The sequence below is a fragment of the Bubalus kerabau genome, chromosome 14, assembly GCF_029407905.1.
Source record: "Bubalus kerabau isolate K-KA32 ecotype Philippines breed swamp buffalo chromosome 14, PCC_UOA_SB_1v2, whole genome shotgun sequence".
In the NCBI taxonomy this organism is placed as follows: Eukaryota; Metazoa; Chordata; class Mammalia; order Artiodactyla; family Bovidae; genus Bubalus; species Bubalus kerabau.
In genome coordinates this window covers 64,388,337-64,404,914 of record NC_073637.1, presented here as the reverse complement: position 1 = coordinate 64,404,914, position 16,578 = coordinate 64,388,337, and the positions used below count along the sequence as shown (strand labels likewise).

The 16,578-nt window shown below is 42.3% G+C and overlaps 2 protein-coding genes and 1 long non-coding RNA gene across 3 annotated transcripts in view; 1 reads left to right on the top strand and 2 right to left on the bottom strand.

The window, feature by feature from the left end:
- Window positions 1–5,947, bottom strand: part of RRM2B (ribonucleotide reductase regulatory TP53 inducible subunit M2B) — a 37,650-nt gene extending 31,703 nt beyond the window's left edge. Inside the window, exon 1 of the mRNA XM_055546505.1 lies at window positions 5,581–5,947. Within this exon, the coding sequence (XP_055402480.1) occupies window positions 5,581–5,628 (48 nt within the window). The 5' untranslated portion in view covers window positions 5,629–5,947. The remainder of the gene's footprint in view (window positions 1–5,580) is intronic.
- A 5,276-nt stretch (window positions 5,948–11,223) lies between these two features.
- Window positions 11,224–16,578, top strand: part of LOC129627004 (uncharacterized) — a 32,631-nt gene continuing 27,276 nt past the window's right edge. The window contains exon 1 of the long non-coding RNA XR_008702378.1: window positions 11,224–11,347. This is a non-coding gene — a long non-coding RNA (uncharacterized LOC129627004). The remainder of the gene's footprint in view (window positions 11,348–16,578) is intronic.
- The window catches only part of UBR5 (ubiquitin protein ligase E3 component n-recognin 5), a 137,610-nt gene continuing 135,399 nt past the window's right edge, over window positions 14,368–16,578 (bottom strand). Inside the window, exon 59 of the mRNA XM_055546504.1 lies at window positions 14,368–14,998. Coding sequence (XP_055402479.1) covers window positions 14,786–14,998 — 213 coding nt within the window. The 3' untranslated portion in view covers window positions 14,368–14,785. The remainder of the gene's footprint in view (window positions 14,999–16,578) is intronic.

Sequence of the window (16,578 nt, the reverse complement as noted above, 5' to 3'; positions counted from 1 at the left end):
CTGAATGGAGTTTGAAAATGCTGATAATTGATCAACATCTGGATCTGCAAAAACTGTTGACGACAGCTATCTTTAAATGATTTTCAAATGAAAGTCACATTTGAATACATATATTCTTCCTGTTCCATCATGGTAATGTGTGGATTGTTAAGAAGCTGAATTAGGAGGCTATTGGGAAAGATCCTGCCTTGTGAAGAGAGAGGCTTTAACGAACACAGACCTTTGAACTGGGCTACAGATGATAATACTGCTTATTTTCCTGATGATAAAAATCCGCACACATTTTAAAATACTGTCAAGTGGATCATATATCCCCAAATTCTAGGCTCTCCAGGGCATTCTCTGTGGATGTGGGCTAAGAACTCATATTTTAGAAGTAAAGAACAATATGAGAAAAGTCACGATGGCATGGGCCATTTTTAAGAACTGGAAAACTTTCTAAATCTGGACTTATGGTATGTGGTGGAGGACAATGGAAGAAAATAAAACCAGAAAGAAGGCAGTAAACACTTCACAATTTTTCCAAGTGTGCTCTGAAGAACTGTGTGGCCTCTCTAATGTCAGAAAGTGCTCAGCACCTGGAGAATAACTGAATAAATCAGACAAAAATTCTTGCTTCTCACATTACATGTTTAACAAGAATTTAATATGAATAAACACCCCCACCAACCCAAGTCATTAACAACAGTAAGAAGTTACAAACACAAAAGCTTTTAAAAATCAATTTGATCAATAAAGAAGATAAGGGGTTCAGTTTCAAGACATCAAGAAGGCAGCTGAAAATATAACACTATGGTAGGTAGAGCACTCTCTCCACTCCTCTCTCAGGGCGTGAAGATCCTATTGCTGCTGCTAAGTCGCTTCAGTTGTGTCCGACTCTGTGCGACCCCATAGATGGTAGCCCACCAGGCTCTGCCGTCCCTGGGATTCCCCAGGCAAGAACACTGGAGTGGGTTGCCATTTCCTTCTCCATTGCGTGAAAGTGAAAAGTGAAAGCGAAGTCATTCAGTCACATCCGACTCGTAGCAAACCCATGGACTGCAGCCTACCAGGCTCCTCCATCCATGGGATTTTCTAGGCAAGAGTACTGGAGTGGCTTGCCATTGCTTTCTCCGGAAGATCCTATTAGTAGTTGCCAAGAGGATGGATGTGATTATTCAGGGAGAAGATACAAAGCAGCAGCACAGCTGAGAACACAGACCAGGGAATGCAGGTATTTCTCTTGACAGAAAGAGAAAGGGCAGGTGGAGAAAGAGGCAGCTGGGATTAAAAGTGACAGAAATAGACATAAAGCAAAGGCAGAGGTGACCTGACTTGGCTAAAGCAAATGATCAAGATGAGATGAAGAGGAATTCCCTAAAGTATCCACTTTGTGGGTATCAATGGGACTAAGGCATGAGGAATTTTCTGGGTCAAAGATTTTCAAACATCTCGGTGAGCTAGGAGGCTCAGACTTCAACTCTTCCCACTTGCCCCCACGCCCAGGTGCTGGCATTCATTGTGGAGCACAGTTTAAAATCATTCCTATGGAGAATCATGGAAAGTTTCTGAGTAAGAATTAATACGAACGGGGTACCACGAGAAAGAGAAATTGAATATCCATGTGTAGGCTGAATTAGAAAAGAGAAAATCCTAGGTTTTGGTAGCAACGATAGTGTCCATTTCAGAGGTGGAAATGACAGCCTGAATTAAGATGTAGCAGTTAACATTAAAAAGCTGCTTTGCCAGTCAGAGGAACTGGGCAGTTTGGTGCGGGAATTAAGACCCTTTGGGGAGTATTTTTGAGGGATGTGACATGGAGGCATAGGTTTATTGATGGATTAATTTGGCAGTGGTAAACAGGATTGGACAGCTGGTAAGACTGAAAGTAGACAGACAACTAATTTGTTATAACTGCACAAATGCTGAAGTGAGGAAAACGTGAAACAGTTTCTCATAGGCATTCCTTGGTAACTTTCCACTGTCTTTTTCAGAATGGTGCTTCCTGATTCTGGACACCTGGTCCCAAGAAGTGCCAGGACATGTGAGGGCAGCCATCTGGGTTAAGACTCCCCAGCTAGCATTCACCCTGCACTGATCTAGACTGGCATTCTACACAGCCCCTTCCTCCCATCCACCTCCAATTACACTACTTTCATTTGCTTGCCTTCACCTCTCTCCTTCTCCTCGGGTGTAGTAGAATGTTTGGATGCTGTCAGAGTTATACACTATTCGTAGGTGTTTTCATTTTCATTTTCCTATTCCCACCAAATCTGACAAAACAGGTGGACTACTGGTCCAGGAGTGAGAACTTGGTTTTAAACCTAGATCTTGGTTTTAAACTTGAGTTGTATGGTCCTGGGTATATCATTTCGAAAACAGGGACTATCAGTTAGATTAAAGATAGTTAATTTGGGGAAACTATCAAAATTTTGGACCCCCTTTCTCTAGAAATTCACAACTGCACATATAAAACCTACAAACTTCAGGAGATTCATAAACCCCCTTCAAGCTCATCTATAAACTCTTCAAGACAGTGTTCTTAAAATATGTGTACCATGATCCAGTGGTTAAGACTGTGCTTCCACTGCAGGGGACACATATTGGACCCCTGGTAGGAGTAGTTTCACATGCTGCTTGGCATACCCCAAACAAAACTGTGTACCAGGATCATCTGAAGTGCTTGTTAAAAATGCAGTCCCAAACCCATCCCAAGAGACTTTGATTCACTATATCTGGGGCATAGACCCAGATATTTACATTTCTCACAACGTTTTCCAGGTGATTCTGATGCAGGTGGCCCAAGCTGCACCAATATATCTATAGAAATAAAGTACTTAAGCCATCCTTGCAGCTCAAGTTAAAAACTGTGAAACAGGTGCTCACTGAACTTCATTCTAGATCTAAAGTTCTGCCTCTGTCTTTGGGGTCTGTACCAAGATAGGCATAACAAATGAAAATTAACTTCCAGGTCTTAAGTCTGAACTGCTGGAGCTACCACCACAAACAAAAATATCTGAATTGTTCCATTAGAGTAGGACAATGTTTGTTTCAAAAGAGGAAGAGAAAGTTTGAGGGCTATTTACAATTTGTTAGTTACTAAATGTTTACAGAGTCAAAGTAAAATCCCAAATCTGGAATCTACAACTTTCTGAAGAAATGTTAGAATCTCTGTGAATCTGAGAGCTGAATCTCTGTGAGCTGAAACTCTATTAAAAATAATCTTTATCTTTAATCCATTTTGAGTTTATTTTTGTGTATGGTATTAGAAAGTGTTCTAGTTTCATTCTTTTACAAGTGGTTTACCAGTTTTCCCAGCACCACTTGTTAAAGAGATTGTCTTTAATCCATTGTATATTCTTGCCTCCTTTGTCAAAGATAAGGTGTCCACAGGTGTGTGGATTTATCTCTGGGCTTTCTATTTTGTTCCATTGATCTATATTTCTGTCTTTGTGCCAGTACCATACTGTCTTGATGACTGTGGCTTTGTAGTAGAGCCTGAAGTCAGGCAGGTTGGAATACAAACTAGTACAGCCACTATGGAGAACAGTGTGGAGATTCCTTAAACAACTGGAAATAGAACTGCCTTATGATCCAGCAATCCCACTGCTGGGCATACACACCGAGGAAACCAGAAGGGAAAGAGACACATGTACCCCAATGTTCATCGCAGCACTGTTTATAATAGCCAGGACATGGAAGCAACCTAGATGCCCATCAGCAGACCAATGGATAAGAAAGCTGTGGTACATATACACAATGGAGTATTACTCAGCCATTAAAAAGAATACATTTGAATCAGTTCTAATGAGGTGGATGAAACTGGAGCCTATTATACAGAGTGAAGTAAGCCAGAAAGAAAAACACCAATATAGTATACTAACGCATATATATGGAATTTAGAAAAATGGTAACAATAACCCTGTATACAAGACAGCAAAAGAGACACTGATGTATAGAACAGTCTTTTAGACTCTGTGGGAGAGGGAGAGGGTGGGATGATTTGGGAGAATGGCATTGAAACATGTATAATATCATATATGAAATGAGTCGCCAGTCCATGTTCGATGCACGATACTGGATGCTTGGGGCTGGTGCACTGGGATGACCCAGAGGGATGGTATGGGAAGGGAGGTGGGAGGAGGGTTCAGGATGGGGAACACTTGTATACCTGTGGCGGATTCATGTTGATATATGGCAAAACCAATACAATATTGTAAAGTTAAAAAATAAAATAAATAAATAAATAAAAAATAATCAAAGATACCACACACAGCAACAGGTTTAGAAATATTTACAAAATAACAGGCTAAGAAAATTACAGCACAACAATTTTAACTACCCTACAGCTCTATAGTCAAATGAATCCCAGTGTGTTGACTGTTGTTATGTACCTCTACTAATATAGACGGAGAACGCAATGGCACCCCACTCCAGTATTCTTGCCTGGAAAATCCCATGGACAGAGGAGCCTGGTAGGCTGCAGTCCATGGGGTCGCTAGGAGTTGGACAGGACTGAGCGACTTCACTTTCACTTTTCACTTTCACGCATTGGAGAAGGAAATGGCAACCCACTCCAGTGTTCTTGCCTGGAGAATCCCAGGGACAGAGGAGCCTGGTGGGCTGCCGTCTATGGGGTCGCACAGAGTCGGACACGACTGAAGCGACTTAGCAGCAGCAGCAACTAATATAGAAGGGCTTCCCTAGAGGCTCTGACGGTAAAGAATCTGCCCGCAATGCAGGAGACCCAGGTTCCATCCCTGGGTCAGGAAGATCCCCTTGGAGAAGGGAATGGCTACCCACTCCAGTGTTGTCTGGAGAATCCCATGGACAGAGGAGCCTGGTGAGCTACAGACAGCCCATGGGGTCGCAAAGAGGCAGACACGACTGAGCGACTAACACTTTGACGAATATAGAAGCCAAGAAGATTAACACGTTAGGGTAGGTTTTATTAAGCACCCACAACTTCCGTGGCACTTTGCATAAAGCACTTAATTCTTTGTGAAGGAAGCATCATTTCCACTGTAGAAATGAAGAAAGTGGTACCCCCCAAAGATTCACAGCTCGTTTAGCGGGGTCTGAGTAAAACTGGTCTGCTAACCTGATCGTTGCCATTGTTAAGAGGATTTCCTGAAGCCTTTCTACTGATCAGCTAACCCCATCCACTTGTGTCAGTTTCTACACGCATCCTTCCAAGTCCTATTAACCATCCCAGAGATGGAATGCATTTCTCCAGTAGGGCCACCAGTCCTCGGCCCTAGCCTCAACCTCCCCTGCCAGGGCTCCAGAGCAGGGAAGGATGGAAGAGGGTGCGCCTTGCCCGGATCTGAAGTCTCAGAGCACTGCCCTCGGGTCGCCCCAGAGCAGTGGAGCAGAAACCGTGCTCCTTCCTCACCCCTTCGAGGGGACGGCCTTCAGAGCGCTCGAAAAGACGAAACCAGGCTGCAGCGAGAGCTCGAGGCCAGGCCTACCCCGGGTCTCAGGAGGCAACGAGTAAAATCTACTACAGAGATCCTGCACCTCGCAGGTCCCCGCCGCAGCTCGCAACCCAGAGGCCCGGCGTGACCGCGGGGCGGGAGAGGAAGCGACAGCGCTGTTTACCTCCTCTGGCTGGGGCCTGGCCGCTTCCGGCCTTTCCGGGTCTCCCATCGCGCAGACTCCGCCAGAGCTACCGGAGCAGAGGGAACCGACAGCCTCGGGCCACTCCAACTGGGACAGAACCAGGTGGCCGGCGGGTGCTCTGAGTAAGCCCCGCCCCCTGGCGCAGGGACCGCTCCTACTCCGACCGGTCCCGCCCCGCTCCTCGGCGCTGGCCGATCCCCGCTTTCTCGCCTGCCCATTGATGACCTGCCCCGGCTCGGGCCTGGCCCCGCCTCCCCACCCACACTGGGACGCGCCCACTCCGACTGCCCCGCCCCACTCCTCTGCGCCGGCCCCACCTCCCGCCGCAGCCAGAGTAACATAGTCTCGCCAAAATTCGCCCAGCGCCACTGCGCTGGCACCGCCTTCCGCCTTCTCAGTGAAGGTCTCTCCTTGAGCCTGCCAAACCCCGCCCACTGAACCTCGGGCCCCGCCTCCTCCACTAGGTCCCGCCTCTCCAGCCGGCCCCGCCTCTCCTCCCGGCTCGCTGCCTTTGGCCCTCCCGCGTCGCGGTCTTCTAGCCTCTCAGTGCGGGAGGTGCCCGGACCTCTTATGATCGAAAGTGTCCAGCTAGTTCTCGCCGTGCGTCAGGAACACGGTATATGTCGCGCTAACTCGGCCTAAATTAAAAGACGCTTGCTCCTTGGAAGAAAAGTTATGACCAACCTAGACAGCATATTAAAAAAGCAGAGACATTACTCTGCCCGTCTAGTCAAAGCTATGGTTTTTCCAGTAGTCATATATGGATGTGAGAGTTGGACTATAAAGAAAGCTGAGAGCTGAAGAATTGATGCTTTTGAACTGTGGTGTTGGAGGATACTCAAGAGTTCCTTGGACTGCAAGGAGATCAAACCAGTCCATCCTAAAGGAAATCAGTCCTGAATATTCATTGAAAGGACTGATGCTGATGCTGAAAACTCCAATACTTTAGCCACCTGATGTGAAGAACTGACTCATTGGAAAAGACCCTGATGCTGGGAAAGATTGAAGGCAGGAGGAGAAGGGGACCACAGAGGATGAGAGGGTTGGATGGCATCACCGACTCATCATCATGGACATGAGGTTGAGCAAGCTCCGGGAGTTGGTGAAGGACAGGGAAGCCTGACGTGCTGCAGTCCATGGGGCCGCAAAAAGTCGGACACTACTGAGAGACTGAACTGAACTGAACTGAACTCGGCCTATCCTGAGAGGATGCGGGGTCGCGGTCGGACCGCACACTGGAAGAGCTAAAGAGGAGAGAGCGCTCTTCGAGTGTGGAGCGGTGGCAGAGGGAAGCCACGCTCTGGGTGGGAAAAGGGGACGTCCCTGTGACACCGAGAGAGAGGAGGGAAGGCTGCCCAGCTTTTCTCCGAAGCTCCCGAGAAGCAGAGGTCGGGGAAAAGTGTGCGGGACGAGGCGGGGGGCGTGCAGAGGAGGAGGGGGAGAATAACGGGAGAGGGCGTGACACTTGCCGAGCTCTTAGCAAGTGCCAGGCGCCGCGCTCGCTGTGAGCCGGGCCGCAGGGTCCCGGGACGCCTCTGCGCCCTGCACAGCGAAGCCCCCTCCCTCGGCCGGCCCACCAGGGGCCCGGGCTTGGGATGAACGACTGAGGTTACCCAGCCCGAAGTAGAAGGCGCCCGGGCTCCCCGCGAAACGCTCTTTTCCAGGCCCAGAGTCGAGGAGCGGACAGAGAGACAGACGCTGGGCTGCCCATGAGCCTGTTTCTCAAGGGAACTGTCTACAGGTAAGTGCCCACAGAAAGAAAAAATAGTGGGGTCTAAAAACCAAAACTGAGGCGAAAGAGATTTGCTTAAGTCGTCTGAAGCTGAAATGTCGAGGGAACCCTTGTCAGGCCTTGACAACAGGCACCTGCTTTGTGATTAGTTGAGGGACCTGTGGTTCAGACAGGATAGATAACTGAGCTTTGAAAATGATGAAGGTTTATTCTCAATCCTGCCCTAGAGTGGAGGATGAGCAATATCCATTCTTAGAGAACTGCTAGGAGCCACGTGCTGAGTAAAATCAATTCCCACAGGTTAACTTTAAATAATAGTTAAATAAGTTCTGTGAGGAAACTGAGTCTTGAAGAAGCTAGAAAATTTATCACAGGCCATGTGGAAAATAAACTAAGAGCAAAGATTCTACCATTTAAGTCATCAGACAGTATGTCTCCTATTTATCAAGCTTCTTATGTGTATTGAACGTGCAAAAGTGAATGAGTCTAGTGAAAAAGAATGTGGATTCTGGAGCCATGTCATCTGGGCATGAATTCTAGCTCCCTTATTTATTAGCTGTGCTGCCTTGGACAAGTTACTTAGCCTCTCTGAGACTCAGTATCCTCAGTTCCTTCCGCATAAGACTGTTGCATGGATTTACTAATATATTACATGTAAAGAACCTATTGGGGCAGAAAATTACAATGGTAGCTTTCAAGTACACTACTCATCAGACTATCCTAGAGGTCATAGAACAGAAAGGCTCAACTGAGTTGCTTGAATCACATGATTTATTAAATTAATTGAAAACATACATTAAGGGGAAAGAGATGGAGTAGCTAACCTATGTAAGATGGGATTCAGAAAGGGAAGGAAGTGGAAGGATCATTCAAGTTAATCATTCATACTCATATATCTTGTCTTTGCTGCATCAGCCTTCCCAGCTGGTGGAATAATTACAAAGGCCAGAGTTGAGGATGGGCATGGGGAATCTCCGCAGTAGAGCCAACATGCCTTTGCTCTTTTGGAGCGATGCATAAGCTAGTAGGCCTGGTGGTATTTTGGGGATCTCAGTTGTCAGTTTTCTGGATACAGCCAGCCTGGGGTCTAGTGCTGTTGATCAGCATATGGTTAACTTCCTCCACCTGGTTGGGATTTTAATGTCTGCAGAATAACTACAGGGTTTGTGGTAAAGAACCTGGCTGCCAGTGCAGGAGAAATAAGAGACGTGTTTTCGATCCCTAGGTCAGGGAAGATCCCCTGGAGCAGGGCATGGCAACCCACTCTTACCTGGAGAATCTCATGGACAAAGCAGCCTGGCGGGTTACAGTCCATGGGGTCACACAGAGTCAGACACTAATGAAGCGACTTAACACATGGCTCAGGATATTAACTACAGCCCTTGAGAACAATTAAAGGTCCTCAACTTTGTTTTATAGCCAAATTGTTATTATTTTGTCTTGTTTGCCTGCTTTCCTTTGTTTCTGCATTTTCTTACTTCTCATATTAAATCTGCTCTTTGAAACACAGGGAAGGCCTAGGAGGCTAAAGTTTTTCTACCAACAAGAGTCAAGGGTCACAGGAGTTGTGTCCTTTAGAAGGCCCTGCAGGGTCCTGCTTGGTTTCAGAATTGCTGGATCATATAGTAGATCTATTTTTAAGTTTTTGAGGAATCTCCATACTGTTTTCCATAGTAGTTGTATCAATTTACAATCTTACCAACAGCACACAAGGGTTCTCTTTTCTCCACATTCTTGCCAACATTTGTTATCTCCTGTCTTTTTGGTGGGCTTCCCTGGTGGCTCAGACAGTAAAGAAGCTGCTTACAATGCAGGAGACCCAGGTTTGGTCCCTGGGTTGGGAAGATACCCTGGAGAAGGGAATGGCTACCCACTCCAGTATTCTTGCCTGGAGAATCCCATGGACAGAGGAGCCTGAGAAGTTACAGTACATGGGGCTGCAAATAGTTGAACATGACTGAGCTTTTTGATGCTAGCTATTTTAACAGGTGTGAGTTGATATCTCATTGTGGTTTTGCCTTGCATGTCCCTAAGGATTAGTGATGTTGGGCATCTTTTCATGTACCTTTGGCCACTTCTATATCTTCTTTGGAAAATTGTTCAGGTCCTTTGCCCAACTAAAAATTGGCCTGTTGGCTTTTTTGCTGCTATTTCAGTTTTCTTACTTTGGATATCAACCCCTTATTAGATATATGGCTTGCAGATATTTTCACATTCTATGGGTTATCTTTTCATTTTGTTGATCACTTCCTTGGCTATGCAGAAACTTTTTAGTTTGATGTAGTCCCACTTTTTTTTTGCTTGTGCTTTAGGTATCATATCTGAAAAATCATTGCTAAGATCCATATCAAGGAGCTTTTTTCCTATGATTTCTTCTAGGAGTTTGATGGTTTCAGATCTCACATTTAAGTATTTAACCCATTTTGAGTTAATTTTTGTGAGTGGTGTAATATTCTAGTTTCATTCTTTTACATGTGAATATCCAATTTTCCCAGCACCATTTATTGAAGAGACTTTTTCTCCATTCAGTATTCTTTCCTCCCTTGTCAGATATTAGTTGACTGTATATGCATGGGTTTATTTCTGGATTTTTAATTATGTTCCATTGGAATGACTGACTTTTAACAAAGAGAATACATGGCTTTTAAGTCTAGTACATAAAGAACAATATGAACAGCTTTTGCCTGGTTTTTTCTACCTTTTGGAAAGTTTGCCTTAGAATTAAGGTACCATTCTACAGGAATCCAAAAACTAGCCTACAAAGAAAGATGACATAGAGAAGCCATAGGAAGGAACTGAGGCACCCAATCAATAGGTACTATCAACTTCTTGATGTGTGAATGAACAAACCATTAGAGGATTCCAGCTAGCAGCCACCAAGTCTTCCTTCCACTTGAAACCCTGGACATCAGAGACAAGCCATCATGATCGTGTCCTGCAGATTCCTAATACAGAGTCCATGAGCATAGTGAATGATTGTTTTATACCACTAACCTTGAAGATAATTGGTTGTGCAAACATAGTAACTGGAATAACCTCCATTGTACTTACAGAGATGTGTGTGCTCTGACTGAAGAAAGCAGCTGAGCCTCTGGTACAGAAAGTGTGTAATTTCATGCTACTACTGGCTTACAGTGCACCAGTAAGATGCATAGACCCTCATTTCTCCAACTTGAATGATGTCTTAAATTCTTTTAAAATTTTAGTATATATTATGTTTATAATAAAATGTACAAACATAAGACAAGTTAAAGACTATTTCATTATTCTATGTGGTATTGTGGTTTATAATAAGCAATACATATTTGGTCTTTTATCCCTGTTTCTGGCACTAAGCTCCCCAAATCCTCAGAATTTCCTAAGTAATAATAAAATGGTGACTTTTTGGACCACTCATTAGGATAGGTTCTGGTTGCCAGGGGCACCAAGCAACTTTCCCTTGAACTCCCTGTGGATTGGCTGTTGGCTGTTTGTTGGTTTAGTCGCTAAGTTATGTCCAACTCTTGCAGACCCCATGGATTGTAGCCCACAGGCTCCTCTGTCCATGGGATTCTCCAGGCAAGAATACTGGAGTGGACTGCCATTTCCTCCTCCCTCCAGGGGATCTTCCCAATCCAGGAATCAAACCCGGGTGTCCTGCATGCAGGCATTCTTTACTGACTGAGCTATAAGGGAGGCCCTATGGGCTGGAGGTTGAATCAATCACCAGTGGTCAGTGTTTTAATCAATTATGCCTGTGTAACGAGGCCTTCATAAAAACCCGGGAAGACTGGATTCAGACAGCTTCAGGGTTGGTGGACACACAGAGTTGCAGAGAGAGGGCATGGAAGCTCCACACCCTTTCTCAGGCTTTGCCCAGTGTTAATCTTCCACCCAGCTGTTCCTGAGTTATATCCTTTTATGTAATCTAGTACGTACAGTGTTTTTTGAGTTCTGTGAGCCACTTCAACAGATTCATCAAACCCAAGGAGGTGGTCATAGGAACCCCTGATTTATAGCTATTCAGAAGTACAGGTAACAACTCGGGCTTGCATTTGGTTTCTGCAGTGGAGGCTGGGTCTTTGCCTTGAAATTTGATGCTATGTCTAGGTAGATAGAGTCAGAACTGAGTTGAATTATAGGATCCCCTGGAGAAGGGAAAGGCTACCCACTCCAGAATTCTGGCCTGGAGAATTCCACAGACTGTATGGTCAGTCCATGGGGTCGCAGAGTCGGACATGCCAGAGCAACTTTCACTTTCACGTGGTGTCAGCACATTGCTTGGTAGTTTGGGGGAACCCCTCTCCATATATACACACCTACATGTTGGAACTGGGTGCTCAGGACCTTTAATGGCCATGACCAACTCACTTAATTATAATCATACATTTCAAAAACTAGTGTACCTCATGTTTGGGAATGCAATCTCCAGAAGGGCTGGAGACATCTGACTTCAGCATTTACCAGCTCTGTAACCTTGAGCAAATTTATCTGTGCCAAATTTCCTCTCTGTGAGGATGGTATTAGTGCCACAGAATAAAATGATATAAAAGAAAGCATTTGACAAGCTGCCTAGCACACGGTAAATACTCAATAAGAGAGCTTTCATGTTTGCGAACAATCCAGTGATTTTTAATTTTATGAGGTAATATATATAAGATTCTTTGCTTATACTTAATTCATGGTATTTTGATATGACTAAGTCACATTTTAAATACATTTCTTTATTAATCAAATGATGTTTAGGGAAGAATTAATCTCTATGTTCATGCCTATCTTTAGGTTAATGTAAACAGTGAAAATCTTTTTACCCAGGCACAAGAGGAAGAACCTAATCCAGGAGTAGATGATTTAAAAGTACTTTTCCATAAGAAGGAATAAGAAGGAAAGGTTTGGCTTTGGGGTGTTTACTAATAGGGGGCTTTATATTCACAAATACAAGGAGTGCTCTGGACAGTGTTTCAGAATCATCTGGGATGCTGTTAAGAATAACAATTTCTTATGAGTTACTAAGTCAAAATGTGATTGAGAGGATGAGCAAAGCTTAGAAATTTGCATTAACAAGAGAATCACACCTTCAGAAGTATGAGAACTACTGCCTCAAGGGAAGATCTCCGTTTTAGACCTAGACACTGGTTCATTACCTCTAAATAGATAAAAATATTATCTTTAGGAGATATATTTATCTTTAGGGGCAAGTACTAAATAGTGAAATTAGCTATTTAAAAAGCCTCTCAAGTATTCCCCAGGAAGCCATTTATAGGGAACAATCTTGATATTCAGATAATTCAGGGGGAAAAAAAGAGTAGCAAAACTTTGAAAACCTTCAGTAAAGTTCATTCTTGGTCTTCGCTTCCTAAATTTGTTTTCAAGTCCATTAGATTTAATCACTAAACAAGACCAAAAGAGAACTTTATTTTATATGATTTTATTTTACATTTAGAACCATTTTATGCTTTACTTAAAAAAAAAAAAAAAAAAAAACTCACTCTGCTTTTAATATTCCTAAAAGCATTTTAACCAAATCTTGATTTAGGAAGACTTAAGACATTGTGCATTATTTTAAATACTTTCATTCTTTCAATAACTATTAAAAATAAGTTCACAATTAGGTTTTCAAATGTCCTAATCATATCTAGTTTGTTCTCATTTAATGTTTTATCAATTCCATCATGTGCATACAGAAGTTTTTCAGACACACTGATGAAAATCAGTTCTTAATCTAATTACTATTTCATTTATTCAGAAATAGCATTTAGACATAAAACCAATGTCTCATTTTGTAAAATAACCTTTGGTTAATTTACACATCTAATACATCATATTAAGTTTTAAGTAGTACAATGAGTTTCACCACTGTTGCTTTAGTTTTTAATATTTATTGTGTCAGCAGGGCTGAAAATAATGTGGTTCAGTCTTCTGAAGGAAGTTTGTTTATATATATATATATACACACACACACATATATATATATACACATACATGTATAATAAAGCACAGTGCCTTTGAATGTGAAAAACATCCCAAAGGCCAGGAGTCCTACAAAGGAACGACAAAGAAGGAAAGACTCCAGAGACTCTCTCCTCATTTTCAATATGCAAAGTGACTGGTTTAAGTCACTTTATTGAAGACATGGTGAAGAAAAGTGTTCCTTATTATGCCACTGAATAAAGCTACTAAAACCACAAGAATTGAGAGATAATGATCCTAAACTACATAGTTAATGGATCATCAAAAAAGAACTTCTCAGTTATTAAATATAACTGGACTGATTTCTGATGCCAAGTAAGGCTCATTTTACTTCCCCCATTTGTATAAAAGAAAATGTGGCCTGGCCAGTGCCATTCAGGATTCTCTGCTAACTGTAAAATGTGGACCAATTTCCTTCTGTTTCTTATAGTCCGTGTGTACATTCAGTTTTTTAAAACAAAATTTTTATGCACATAACCGTGTCAGATACTGTATTGCCCTTAGTTTAAAAAATGTACAACTACATAAATAAAAACTATTGTTTCTTCAGTGTTACTTGACATTTCTTCTGTAATTTATTTAAAAAAGTAAATGTAACAAGATACTTAAAAAAGGCTAGATACAAAAGTAGTTAAGCTGCTCACGAACATTTAAAATTTTCCAAAATGTATCTTCAATAATCATGATCTTATAAAACATTTTACAGTTATCAGAAAGTGCCCAGGCTGAGTTTACATAACTGAAATGCCTTAGTACAAATGTCTAGTTAGAACTGAAGTGCAGTATACCTGACTGACTGCTCACTGAAATAGGGATACAAAGAAAAAAGTTGATTGTGATAAAGTACTGTGCATTGGCCCCCATCGTATGTACAAAAAAGTGCCCTCAAATGAACAAATTACATGCAAAATATTAGTGATATCATTTAATATCCTAGAGCTCAATGCAGTCAAACCTCAATAAAAGTGGTTTTTATAGGTAAAAGTGATTTCATTTCTTAAGATCTGAATGTTCAGAACTTTTTTACCAGTTCCATATACGATACACAACCGCAGCCAACCACAAATTAAACACCGTAAAAAAAGTTAAAATGAAACACAGAACATACTTAATTTTTTATTTTGAAATTCCCTATTCCCTCTATACAAGAACCTTTGCTGAAACACTTTCCACAAAGGCAGCAGTGAATTTTCAGAACGTTTTACATTTTTTCCCCTCAGCAAAAAGATAAATCACAGTGTAAATTATGTTGTTCTGCTGTCATCTTTGGCTGGGGTTAGACCCAGAAGTTGTTGACTAGCAAACCATTATAGTCAAATGTTGCTAGTGCTCCTCAGGCCTTTAAGCTACAAACTCAGCAAGGAATGTTTGCATTCATCTCTTTAAGGTAAAGGTACCACAGGGTATGCGACAGCATCAACTTCCATAAACTCTTATAGACAAATGGGAAAAATCTACAAAATTAGCGAGTAATATTACACAGCAATACACACGTTTTATACTCTACACAAAACCAAAATTCTTGGTCTTAATGGCGAGTAGCAATTTCTGTTTGAGAATCTGTTTAGAGGAATAGAGTGGGACGTAAAGTCGAGAAATGCAAGTATTTGCAGTAGGAAGGTGTTGGTCATCTGGTGGTCTTATTGTGATGGAGGGCATAGGCTGAAATCCTTCTTCACTGGCTGGTAATGAAGGGCTTGATGTCCAAAAGTAAACCTAAACAGGAGTATAATAATTACAAGTTTGGCTTTTAAGAGATTAACCCTTAATTCTGACAATTATACATACAGCCCCATTCTTGTGTTAAAACCTACAAAGGGGTATGATTTAGAAGTGTCTTTTAAATTTCTTGTATTGAAAAGGAAAGTTTCAGGATTGGAAAAGAAAAAAGTGTCAGGTATGTAGAAAAGTGACTATGTTTCAATGCCTCAGCTTCTCATTTGCAATATGAGGCTACTTGATCAAATGCTGTCTAAGGGCCCTTCCTGTTGCTAAATTTCGCAGGGCATGTCTTAGTGGGAATAAGGTACAAGGTCTCCGAAAAAGGTTCAAAATTCACAGAGGCTATCAAAAAGTTATTCTGCATTTTATCTACTAGCAAAACCACCCAATACTTTTCAGTGGTGCATTGTGATACACAATAATTTTGTAACAGTAATTTAGTGTCAGACAGCATCTACTGTACATCAAAATCCATGCAATAAGCCATGCTAACACTGAGTTTTAAAACACATCTAATTTGTGTAATATAGTGTAAATTACTTTTTCTTTAAATATAACCAAAGATATACTTTCCTGAAATATTTTTATTAAAACATACTTTTCCTCATTGATAGTAGACAGTGACTCTCTCTTAAGGTAAAGCTTTTAAAATCTTGCATTTATAGTACACAACTAAACAGACAAATAAAAGGGCTTCCCGAAGGTGGTACTAGTGGTGAAGAACCAGCCAGTGCAGAGAGGTAAGGGCTGTGGGTTCAACCCCGAGGTCGGGAAGATCCCCTGGAGGAGGACACGGAATCGTACTTCAGTATTCTTGCCTGGAGAATCCCACATACAGAGGAACCTGGCGGGCTACAGTCCACAGGGTCACAAAGAGTCAGACACGACTGAAGCAACTTAACACATACAGACAGACAAATATATTCATTATCTCAGAGTGACGAGGAACCCTAAACTAGTTATGTGAGAAATCTCATCTAGAATTCTATAGGAGCAGGCAGGGAAAAACAAAACTCTTCAAGTGTCAGGGTCTCCAAAATCTTCAAAGAATTTATAAAAGGGCTGGAAGGTACTGTAGACATAAACCTGGCCCAACCTACTCATTTTACAGGTAAAAAACAATGTAAAGTGTTTCTCCGAGGATAAATGTGGTTACCCAGAGCCAGATTACTACACTGCTAGACCTCCAAGAAGTTGGAAAAAGATAAATACATAACAGAGGACTTCTCAAAAACTTTTACTAGTGAACTATGACTTTCCAAGAGGGAAATATACTATGTGTATAGTTTTATTGCATAACCCTAGGACCAATAATTCAAGGGAGAAGAGTTTAGGAAACCCTCTTATATTCTTATGACCCTGAGACACATATGGAAAAGCCTAACAATATGTGAAGGATAACCTCCCAAAAGAGGGAGAGGAGGAGGTAGAAGACACCATGATATACTGCTGCTAAGCTGCTAAGTCGCTTCAGTCGTGTCCAACTCTATGTGACCCCATAGACAGCAGCCCAGCAGGCTCCCCCGTCCCTGGGATTCTCCAGGCAAGAACACTGGAGTGGGTTGCCATTTCCT